General features: G+C 39.2%; 1 protein-coding gene across 1 annotated transcript in view; it reads right to left on the bottom strand.

Moving 5' to 3' along the window:
* MYO3B (myosin IIIB) overlaps nucleotides 1-12,440 on the bottom strand; it is a 296,479-nt gene that overhangs the window by 132,158 nt on the left and 151,881 nt on the right. Inside the window, exons 15-23 of the mRNA XM_065413693.1 lie at nucleotides 11,686-11,769; nucleotides 10,631-10,833; nucleotides 9,971-10,069; nucleotides 9,127-9,241; nucleotides 8,569-8,695; nucleotides 8,214-8,424; nucleotides 6,322-6,469; nucleotides 4,436-4,589; nucleotides 1,836-1,924 (exon numbers count right to left, since the gene is read on the bottom strand). Of these exons, the coding sequence (XP_065269765.1) occupies nucleotides 1,836-1,924; nucleotides 4,436-4,589; nucleotides 6,322-6,469; nucleotides 8,214-8,424; nucleotides 8,569-8,695; nucleotides 9,127-9,241; nucleotides 9,971-10,069; nucleotides 10,631-10,833; nucleotides 11,686-11,769 (1,230 nt within the window). The remainder of the gene's footprint in view (nucleotides 1-1,835; nucleotides 1,925-4,435; nucleotides 4,590-6,321; nucleotides 6,470-8,213; nucleotides 8,425-8,568; nucleotides 8,696-9,126; nucleotides 9,242-9,970; nucleotides 10,070-10,630; nucleotides 10,834-11,685; nucleotides 11,770-12,440) is intronic.

Here is a 12,440-nt window from a genome sequence, read left to right as displayed (position 1 = left end):
TTTAGACAGCATCTGCATTCATAACATGTCATTGGTATATCAAATTGGTTTAAGTGGCTTAGGCTGAGTCACACTCTATTACGCTGTATCACATCAAACTATGACGTGCCCAATGCAACATAACACAGTGTAGCACCACACTCACCGCATCACTTGACAGGTTACACATGAAATATGCAATGGTTTTCAGACGGAGCAGCCACTCTGCATTTACTGCATGTAGCCAGAGTGTGATCTGTAATTAAATCTTCTGGAGAAACAGGAGTAAATTTCATATCTAGCACACTGGCAAAATGGATACAAAATGTACTACCACTGTTACCAAATGGATATTTATTCATCTGGGATCCTCTCTTTAATTTGCACTGGCTTAGGGCACAGTATTTTTAAATTTTTAATTCTGAAGGCTTTGAAAGGCAAAACTGCTCTGAATTGTTTTTCTCACAGTTATTAGTAATCAATGATCAAATCTTTGTATCAAAATTGGAATAGTTATTCTGCTTTAGATTTTATTTTTTAAAACTACAGTAATTTCCAGCATCCAGCTTTACTATAAATGGCCTCAGTGCCAGAAAAACACAGGCACAGCACATGGGGCAGGTCTACACTACCGCAGGGATCGACGCTCTGAGATCGATCCACCGGCAGTCGATTTAGCGGGTCTAGTAAAGACCCACCAAATCGACTGCAGATCGCTCTCCAGTCAATCCCTGTACTCTACCCCCGAAGAGAAGAGTAAGGTAAGTCGATGGGAGATTTTCTCCCATCAACCCCCTGCAGTGTAGACCCCGCGGTAACTCGACCTAAGGTACATCGACTCCAGCTACCTTATTCACGTAGCTGGAGTTGCGTAGCGTAGGTCGACTTACCGCGGTGGTGTAGACATAGCCATGGTCTTGAAGTTACATTAGAGCTAAATTTGGCCCTACTGTGGAGAATGACTGAAAGTCAACACTGCCTCTAGGATTTGACATTTGGGCGGCAAAGAATTTACTGGAACTTTGTGGAATTTGGTTTTCCTTAACAAACCCCAAAGTTGGGCAAGGTTTACCAGAAGATTTGTGGAGGTTCTTGACCCTTGCATTGAGCATGAGCTGAGGTCTGCATGGAAATCATGCAAACCTAGGCTGCTTTGGTTGAGTTTTGTTTACAATTGGGAATTTAGACCTCAAATTCCAAACAAAACTCAGTGGACATGAAACCAACTAAAACCAAAACTGTTGAGTTCTGCAGAGCACTAGAATATACCTACAATATGTAGGAGGGGAATTCTTCCAGTCACTCCTCTGCCCTCTACAGGAGTTTAAAAAGAAAGCACTATTGCAGAGAGAGTTTTAAACTCTGTTTTATTCATTGAACCTCCTTTCCTTTCCTGCTCTTTCTCTTCCACACAAACAATTACTACTGAGTATATGTGTTAATGGATAGAGATGTTATAATTGGCAGGTTGTTCTGGCTCAAGGGGGGCCACCACTTCTACGAAATGTCTCAGCTGGGGTGACCAGATGTCCCAATTTTATAGGGACAGTCCCGATATTTGGGGCTTTGTCTTATATAAGCGCCTATTACCCCCGTCCTGATTTTTCACAGTTGCTAACTGGTCACCCTAGTCTCAGCTGGGGTGGCATTTCACGTGTCGGGATGCCACCTCCAGAACTGTAAGGAGCATTTATAACACGGGCAATTTTGAATTGCAAATCTTATCACAAATTCTAGGTTTCTTTAAAAACAATTAATCCATTAAAAAGAGAGAAATCTGCAAGCAATTTAAATGCCTCTGGATGGAATAGATAGTGACTATACCACTTATTACATTCAGACCATATGGCCTTTACCTTTCCAGCATAGTGCTGAATGCCAAAACACAGCTCCACTCGTTTGGGCCTCCAAAAGTATTTGCATCTTAAATTATCTTCAAACTTATCTAGTCATTAAAAAAAGGTAACTGTTAAAGGTGAACCACAGCAATTTAAATCACAACTCTCCACCATAATTAGGGACAGCTTACAACCCAAAAAATCAGAATTAGTACAAAATACTCTTATAAGTTATCACATTGTCCACCAATGATGTCAGCCTTTGTCAGCTTTTCCTGCAAGCACCTGTGTTCTTTCTTCCAAGTTGCCACTTATAAATGAACAGCCTCCCCAAACTAATCCTTCAAATCCCTCACGACTCACTTCTAATGGGATGCCTATCGGAAACTAACAAATGACAATGGCTTGGTAGGTAGAATGCTAGAAGAAACTTCTCATATTTATCCTATTTATTTATTCATTTGTTTATATCTTATATTTTTAATAAATAACCAACTCAAAGCCCTCTAGCTATGTACATATCTGCCCTATGTGAATGCCCTTGTTCCTTCCCATAGTTTGTTATATCCACAAGAAAGAAAGGGCACAACACTCCAGCCAACAACTATGTCCCCTCCAAGATTACACCTGTCACTTCTGTGGGGAAATCTTCAGGGCACGAACTGGGCTCCTCAGCCACCTAAAAACCCACCAATGAACCCCCTTGGCAGACAACATCCTCGCATCAAGGGATAGCCAAAGAAGAAGATATCCACCTGCACTTTCATTTAAATACATGTTAAGGTCTTTAGGCATCTTTTATCCTGCATTTGAACTTCTACAAAAAAACAGGCTTATGTCCAAAGGGGCCTTCTGGGATATGTCTACACAGCAATTAAACACCTGCAGCTGGCCTGGGTCAGCTGCTTGGGCTTGGGCTGCGGGGATGTAAATCTGCAGTGTAGACACTGGGGCTTGCGCTGGAGCCTAGACTCTGGGACCCACCCCACTCATGGGCTCCCAGAGCATGGGCTCGAGCCTGAGCCTGAATGTCTACAGTGCAATTTTACAGCTGCGCAGCCCAAGCCCCGGTTCTTGAGAAATACACACACTCTATGAGGTATATGCCCACAATACACTGAGCTAACAGAAAGAGAGACAGCTTATACAGCTGAGTGAGAACAAGGCCTTTTCTGCCCTGCGAGATAATCCTGTGATATTTTGTACTGAAACTAGTGCCTGTATAGTGAAACTTCCCATTGCATTTGTTTATCTCTATCAGCAGTTATGGGCTTGATACAGGAATCACATGGAGAAATTCTCTGGCCTAAATTATGCCGGAGATCAGACTAGATGATCAGAATGGTCCCATCTGGCTTAAAATCTGTGAATCTTAAATTTCATGATTTTTTTCTATTTATGTTTCACACTGCCACTAAAATATTCTTTAGTTTAAGACACAAAATTAGGCTTGGAGATTTATTTGGAGTGAGTTGCTGGCTGGCACACCTGCATAGAGTCAAAGATATCAACTTGCTACACACATCTTGAGATCTTCCAGCACGCCCTGATTTCAAGGCAGCAGTAATAGAATTGAACAGCTCTGAGGCAGGGAGTCTGCCTATGGGGAAATGTAAGCTCAGTATTCAATATTGGCCTATTTATAGGACCCACAAGCAAGCTTCCGGCTCCAGCATATGAATGGGGATTGGAATGAAACTCTCTCATTCATTGCACCTTTGACCTAAAATCAAGTGTGGACCCAGTTCTCTGGAATTGAAAAACGTGTGTATGCACTATGCTATCTAACCTGCAGCTATTATTTTAAGGCAAAATTCAGCTCTCTAAATCACAGTGAGTAGCTCTACTGTGTGTTCCATTGACAGCAACAGGAGCTCTGTGTTGCTGATCAGAGAGGAGAATTCCACCCTAAGTAAATAAAAATAGGATCATATTTTAATATTGGCTGCACACATTTTAAAGTTGGCAACACGATTTATTAAAATGTTCATAAAATAATCATCAAGTTAAGGAACTATCTAGTCAGATGGCACAGCAAAGTCACACACACACTTTCTACTTATGATGAGGCAATCTGTAATAAAACAGTGGTGTGTAATGGGGTAATGATGTTAAAAGCCAGGAAGATCTGAATTCTACCCTTGTCACTACTACTAACTCAATGTATGGTCTCGGGCATGTCTCTCTTCCTTTCTGTCTCAGTTTCCCATCTCTTAAATGAGGATAAGAATCCTTGAAGTACCTAACATACAGCAGCATTGTGACGATTATTTAATATTTGTAAATCCCGTAGATTGTAAAGCCCTATTTAGATAGGTATTAATATTTAAACCATAAAATAACATTAACTGTATAAAAACAACAAGAAACTAGCAAAATAGTTGAAGTGAGTACCTGAGCAAAGAGAGAGAAAATAAATACTTAAGTAAATAAAAATCCATTTATTCATGTCTGAATATTGGTGATATCATAGCAGAATTTTCAAAAGCCTTCTCAATCCATTGCTAATGCCACGGACTCAGTGGTTATGTAGACTAGCAAAAATACTATAAGATGTCATGTCTCTCACTCAATGTGTATCAGTCATTCTTTAGAGGTTTTTAAATTATTATTCATACCAACTAAAGTCAGGTCTGTCGCCTGGGGAAATCGACTTTCTTCGTCAAGTAGAGAAAGTACTCCCATTGGTTTCTGAAGGAACATATCTAGAAGTGGACGATTGTCCTCATACTCCACTGTAGTAGCATCAATGCCCTCATTCTGATATTCCATCTACAAAGTCATAATTACAGTTAATACTGAATTGACCATGAGAACATTACCATCAGGACATTTCTGGCACAAAGCTTCTTTCTTGTTTATAGGATCTTATAACATTTAATTGCCTACAAAGCTCACAACAATTGTGTGGCAGCAAGGTCACAATATCGTGTGGGAAATGGGTCTATCTGATTGAGGTCTAGTCTCTAAACTTCCATTTTCTTGTTCTGTAAACTCTTAATTTTTCTTTAGCTTAAGTAAGATTTGTATTAACAGAAAGCGACAGCGCTTTTTCTTAGAGATGACCATATGATCAAGCCATAGAATTGTTAGTGGCCTAATTCTATGCCAGTAAAAAGCCCAGAATATTTTAAGATATGCTAAGGGAATGGAAATATGAATGGATGGAAGTAGGAGTGAAGTAAGAAATAACAATATCTTAATTAAGTCTTCAATCACTCTAGACCACATTTCTTTCTTTGGTTTGGTGACTTAGGTTGTTACAGAACTGCTCGTAAGAGACGGGACTTTCCAGAATGATCAAAGGTCAAACTCGCCTACCCTCAACCTGGATTGGACCACAGTATCAGAGTGGGAGGTCTATGATCCCCGGATTTGCTTGGAAGATTTCCCAGGATGTGGCATGGGGTAGAGTGAACTAGAATCACAACCTTAAAGATCTAAGTGACCACAGGTGTTTCTACCAGGCCACCACAACACCACGAAGGGCTGCTGCCATCCCCCAACACCCTTTCCCCTAAAAAGAAGAGCCAGACCAAGACCACTTTAGGCTACTCCAGCTGACTAGCCAAGTGCGCAGAGGCAGCCTGCTGGCCAGCGTAAAATACCAACTAGAGATGATGTCACCTGGTCCCCTGAATTACAATTTTTACTTTGAAAATCTGAAACCCAGCAAGCAGAAGCACCGTTAAAACATTTTTCTTTTAAAAAACTTTTATTATTTTTCCTATTTTGTGGATTGGTAGAGGCGCCTACTTCCTGTATTCATTATTTTTTCTGTTAACACTTTTTAGATATGAAAGAGAAAGGGGGAGGGGGAAGAAGAGAGAAAGAGAGAATGTTAAAGACATAGCACATGTGTATCCAATTTCTAAGTAAATCATATCTTAAATCACTTTGTGTTACCCTTTTGTTCTGCACTAACAAGGGAAATTATAGGTTGTTAATCATTCTGTATTACAGTAGAGCTAAATTAATCAGGAAAAAGTCAACCACTCAGTCAATGGAAACCTTGAAGGAATCTAGCTGCTTCAGGGATCTGAGAAGTAAATTACATCCCCTTAGCTTTCCAGGCTTAAATATGTATAAGACTTGATCATGCACTATGCTAACTTCATGATTTAAATCCTGATTGTGTTCATCCAGTGATTTGATCAATTGCTGATTTCATTCCATATTATTGTCAATATGTTGATTTATTAACTCAATTATAATTTTGGTTTGATAACTGTTCTCTTTAATCCTTTGTTTAATAAAAGTCATAATAGTTATTTTTAGCAAGAAGTTTCTTGAATTTTAGGTTTGTCTTTTTATTAATTTGTAATACAATCCATAAAAATTACCTAAAACTAGTTTTTCTTTCAAAAATGCAACAAGGGTCACAACACTCTTCCCAATGGCAAAAAGTCATTGGTATATTGTTCAGCCACAGTCTTGTATTAAAAATAAATTTTATATATATAAAGAGAGAGATAGCTTACAATCACAGCAGCCTTAAATCTACCTGTTCAAGTGCAAAGATGTGCTGATTGAAATAAAACTGGATTTGTTCATTAGCAATGTTTATGCATAGCTGTTCAAAGGAATTTCTTGTGAAGTTCTCAAATCCAAAGATATCCAGTATCCCAACATTCATCCGGCTTTCAGCATTGCTGTGTAGAAAACACACACAAAATCCAACATGGAGCAAAACCCAGGAAAAATAAAAAGAAACAGGATAATCAAGATCAGATAAAGCAACAGAGAGTCCTGTAGCACCTTTAAGACTAACAGATGTATTGGAGCATAAGCTTTCGTGGGTGAATGTCCACTTCGTCGGCTTTTTACAGATCCAGACTAACACGGCTACCCCTCTGATACTCAAGATCAGATACTATCATTAATTCAATCCACCACAAAAGGAAGAGACACAGCCTGTATAAATCAAACACAGGCTGTGTTTACAGTCATTACCACACTCCTTTTTAGGGTGACCAGATAGCAAGTATGAAAAATCAGAATAGGGCGTGGAGGGTAATAGGCAACTATATTAAACAAAGACCTGACTATCAGGATAGACACTATAAAATCAGGACATCTGATCACCCTATCCCTTTTCAACTCTGAGATTCTTGCATTACACAAGTTCTGCTAAGGTTTTGGGAGGAGGAAGAGAGAAATCATTGGGAAGTGCTGATTCCAAGCAGCACCTCTTCAGAGGTATTCAGGGAATGGTTCCAGCAAGTAGATCTCAACAGAAAACTATTTGACAGCCTCCTCAGGTAGAAGAGGGCTGTGTAGACTCTTAGGTAGGCAACCTAGATAGCCATGCTGAAGTAGATTGAGAAAGAAAGAGGAGCTCTCATGCACTGGCCATGGAAGAGGAGGAGCTCTCCCTCTGCTGTTGACAGAAGAAGGGGAGCTGTGCTCCTCCATTTCCCATTACTTTGATCCTGCCTAAGCCAGACAGACAGGCAGTCTCAGACTGTGGTCTGCATCCTTTACTGTGTTGAGCTCAGTTATGAGGAGACAAAGGAAAGAGAAATATAAGACACCTTTCCAGTTCCCCAATTCTGGCACTATCAGGGAATGAAACAGCCCCCAGCATAACTCAAAGCTGCCTAAGGGCTGCTCTAACCTACACCACCAGCAGCAGTCCCATGAGGACATATGTTGCTGCAACCCTGCCCCCAATATATCCTCTCCATGCCTTCCCTCACTTCCAACATATCCTCTCCATGGAGAATGTGGGGGGAGCCAACAAAATCAAAGCAGCTATGGCAGCTTTACACCACCTGAGGGATTCACTTATGCTTGGGAATACCCAGTTGCTCCTTGAGAAGTGCAAAGCAGCTAGAACAGGGTCTGAGGATCTGTCTTTGTTCCAGGAAAGAAATAAGATGGCACAGTGTAAACATTTCTATAATGCAAATTGGCATTAAAGTTTTCATAATTAAATGTTTTGACAGCTGGTTTTAACAGCTTGCATTGGAATGTCAAAAATATATTCATTAAGTAGCTGTTCTGTAATCATTTATATCTATATTTTATCACTAGTTTAATACTACTTGAGAACTGGAAGGATCACATAGAACAATACTTGTGTTTAATGTACCCAGCCTACTCTAATTGGTTATCTATGGGCATCTGGTATGATTTTCATGCTTACCATATACACAGACTCTTTTCAAAGACTTGCCTGGGATTTTAACCACACAATTCTCATTGATTTCAGTAGCCAAATCCCAGTCAGCTCTTTGAAAAGGATGGGGTTAATGTCCTGGAAACAGAATTTAGGATCACAGCATGAAGGCCATTTTGAGGTCTTTTCCAAATAAACACAGTATTCCTCCAGCAAAATCAAAAATACAAAAGGGGATGATCCCATCACACACACGTCAGCAATATGTAACTTGCCATATATTTTTATCTGGCTGCAGCAGTGTATTAATACGATTTACAATCCAGCTGAAGAGTCGACCATAAAGTGCTTTAGACATGGCATCTCGCACATCAGCGGCTTTGTCCACAGTGTTTGTTCGGATAATAGTCTCTCCTCGTGTTACAACACAGTGAGAGGTTAGAGCTTCCTGGAGCTCTTCTGATCCAATACTGAGCAGGGCAGCAGCTGGAAGATAACAGATGGGAAAGATGGCTGTGACTGGAGAACAAAAATTGCCAGCACTACCTACCTACTACCCATCAGTTAGAGATTCTTACAAATGCAATCAAGCTGCATTTATAGAACTGACAATATTAAAAACATATTTACCATTATCTAAGGCCTCTGCATTGGGAACTTCACTTTTATCAGTTTGGTGTTGTGAGGAAATGGCAGCAAACTCAATGTTTCCTGTATTCAAGATTCCAGCCAGAATTTTGTAAACTGAATGCACTTCCTGCAAAATGAGATAAGAACTACCTTAACAAGACACAATTAGTTAGTTGTAGCCCCCAAATGCGGTCTGTTTAAAAATAAGATAGGAAGAGTGTGTGTAAAGTCCATTGGGTCATTCTGAGGTTCTGACTTGCCCAGTTCAGTTTTTACTCTATCCTTACTCAGGTAAACTCCCTCCGAAATGGAAAAGTGAGATAGAAATGGAAATGTGAATGGGATAGAATGGCGCTTGCCTCAATAAAGACTGAAGCCTCAGTCAGTCCTCCAGTTCTGTGGGTGCAGTTTTGTACACACAATTACAAAGGTGAGATTCTGTGGCATAATGGTATATTTAGATAACAAATGCCAGCATTTGCACAGGAAATATTGGAGGTGGTTTTTAAAAATAAGGTCAATAATGCTTTGGTAGCTACTTCATGATTAATCTCTCACCTCATCAGTGAATCCTATGATCCTAAAGCAATGTTGAATTGCTTCAAATTGTCTTCCATATGAGTCTTTAGTAATAATATCTTGCATTACTCTTCCAGTTTCATTATCTATATACCTAAATAAAATGGCATAATTAAAATGCTGTGTTAACAGAAGGACAGCTACAACCCCCACTGATTTCAATAGGATTGCATCAGTAATGGAGCAGACCACTAATTTCAATGTTTTTTAACCAAATAAATATTGTCGTGCTAATCAAAAAGTTTTTGGATTATTTTCTTTCTATTAGTTTTTATTCCTTCAGCACAAATTAAAATGTTATCCCAACATTATAGTTTTTCAATGAAGAGACAGATAGCAAATGAAATTAGTAACTCAAATTTAACGAACAAGATTCAGCCCTGAAGTAAGACACTGCAATTCCATTTACTTTAATTGAAATGCACCTTCTACTACTACTACTGCATTCAAGTAGAATTTGCCCTAATATCCAAAGAGTAACATAAATTTAAACCAATATATTTTGAGTTGCTCCTGCAGTATTACCAGAAAGCTCTACATTCACAGCCATTCATTTCTGGGGATAGAGAAGACCTGAAAGAAGGAATGAAAATCTAGATAATGAGGAGACGGCTTTTTTCCCTCTTATTATAAATGCTGCAAGTCCTCAAAGAAAATAATAATGTAATTCCTTGTTGTCCATCCTCATCTGTACTTGGGAGGATTAAGAAAGATCCATAAGGGATAGAGAAAGATTAAGAGAGATTTTAAAGCATCACACTGAAAGCAAGCCCCAATCAATAGCCAATTACAACCGCATTAAAAACAAATTAGTGATAGTTACCTAGGAGGCTTTTTTTCAGGAAGTCTATACTCAGAAAGTTTCTTCTGATGAAAAAGACCAGCATAAATATAGTAAAATATATGGAAGTTTTTTTCTCCTCTGGAAAAAAAATGTATTCTTTTAAAGCTTACAGGTATATCTGCATCTACATGTTTTCACTATGTGTACACTGTCAAGTTAATGGAAGAGGGATTGATCCTATGTTCATTGAAGTAAATGGCAAAGCTCCCATTGACTTTAATGGTGCAGGATCAGGGCCAGAAGCAGCAAAAGCCCAATGAAAAGCTCTTCCATCTTATCTGTTAAACACACAAAACCCACCCAACCAGACAGTGGCAATGAGTCTGAGATCAGGCTCTTCTCCTTCCCTTTATAAGTTGTTGGAGGTTGAGCACAAAGGTACAATGATATGTTTATAGGAGATAGGCTCTGGGAGAAACAATATACTATACAGAGCATTCTTTACCAAACAATAGAGTGGTATTGGTCTCCAGCCCAGAAGAATGAAACTAACTGTACTTCCAGCCATAGTACAAGTGCTGTAGCACAAGCTGCCAGTGGGTTATACAAGATTTCATTGAAAAGTGTTTTTTGAAAAGTAAAAACAAACAAACAAAAAAGGTAGAGTAGATTTGAAAGGACATAGTATTATTAACCTACACAGCCTGCTTTATGACTCTGGATTTTTCAAGTAGATATTCAGAAATTTTTGCCCCCATTACAGCTCCTGTTGGTGTAAACATCATTTCCAAGTATTTTCCAAAACGACTTGAGTTGTCATTGATAGCAGTGCAGGCATTCCCAAATGCTTCAACCAGAGGGTTCACTTGAAGAATCTTCTCACGCAAAGCGCGGTTATTGGCCTAGACAGAATAGACACAGATCAGAAAGAATGCCCCAAAAGAATGCTTACTCAAGGCTTCTTCCCAGCCTCTGAAACATAGTGTGCATTATCATGTGTCCTACAGCTACTGGCACATGTGAATTGACCTAGTTACTGATACAACACCACACCCACATATTGAAGGGGAAAACAAAGTCTCTAGCAGGTGTGAAGATATTGGATTTTTTCCCTCTTTGCAATATATGCGCCTTAGGAGGCTCCATATATTTTATTTAAATAAAATATTAGACAATAAATATCATTTAGGCTCTGATCCTGCAAGCATTTACACGTGTTTAACTTTAAGCACTTGAGTTTTCAAAGTGCCGTGACTTCAATGGAATTATTCATATGCTTAAAGTTAAATATGTGCATAAGTGTTTGCAGCAGCAGGCCCTTCCCAATTTCATTCTGGCACTGATTCTTATAGTCTGAATAATGGACCTAGGTCATAAGCACTGTAGATAACCAGAGGCACTAATCATTATGGGTTTGATCGTTTATCCATTTAAGTCAATGGCAAAGCTGGATCAGGCCCTAAGGTCTCAATTCTGCAAACAATGGTGCATGTGACTGACTTTAATGGGACAACTCATGTGCATAGAGTTAAGCACGTCCATAAGCCTTCGCAGGATCTGAGCTTAAAACTAGCATATTCTTTATGGTCTCTTCAGTGTAAAATATCAGATCCAAATTAATAACAAAGTCCCCAGTCTGTACTGCTCAATTTTCAGTGTTTTCAACGAGCTAAAAATAAATGCATCAGGGATTTTTTCAGCAAAGATAGTTTAAAAAACACTGATCACTGGGCTACCTGGCTGGCTATAAATACCTTTCCCAGGAAGGTCAAATGCTGGACAATCAGATGGGCGCTTTCAGTCTTTCCAGCACCACTTTCTCCACTGATGATAATGCACTGATACACAAAACAAAATTGTAAATGCATTGCTCACCATAAAGCTGATCAACTCAGATGTTCAACTACTACTTTTATATTGTTTTGAATATATTACCAAGACATCTTCAGAGTCAACTGTATATCAGTAAGAGTCAGAGGTATGTTTGTTTCTTTACTCTTTCGATTGATAAAAGGTGCATCATCATAATCTGTGGGTGCTTATACATGTTGTGGAGAGAATAAGATCCATAGAGCCCAGTACTAGGACACTATTTAAAACCTGGAGTCTTTTACTGGGAAAGTACAATCCTACCTAATGTTCAGTCTAAAAGCCTGATCTTGCACTTAAAAAGAAAATCCTCAGTGTTTGCTACCATGTACAGGGAACACCCTACGCACAGTGCTAATCCCTGAGCTGGAACAGCATCCTCAGCTTCTAAAGAAGTCAGACAAACAGATGTGTATCTGTTTATGAGAGGAACCCAGAAGAGAAGATCTGCATTCCTCCTGTACCTGGTGTCAGAACTAACAGATCTGTAGCCACAGATTTTACTGATTGGCTCAACCAACCCTGAGAGTCCTAGGCTCAAAGATTAGTTTTACAGTAGTCTTTTGGAAACAGCAACCAGTAAATTAGCTATGCTGACAGTATACCAAGATGCCTATAAATAATTAGCTACCTAAGTTCA

The sequence above is a fragment of the Emys orbicularis genome, chromosome 11 (assembly GCF_028017835.1).
Source record: "Emys orbicularis isolate rEmyOrb1 chromosome 11, rEmyOrb1.hap1, whole genome shotgun sequence".
Taxonomy (NCBI): Eukaryota; Metazoa; Chordata; order Testudines; family Emydidae; genus Emys; species Emys orbicularis.
Note: the sequence above shows the minus strand (reverse complement) of the source record. Positions and strands in the feature narration are given on the sequence as shown.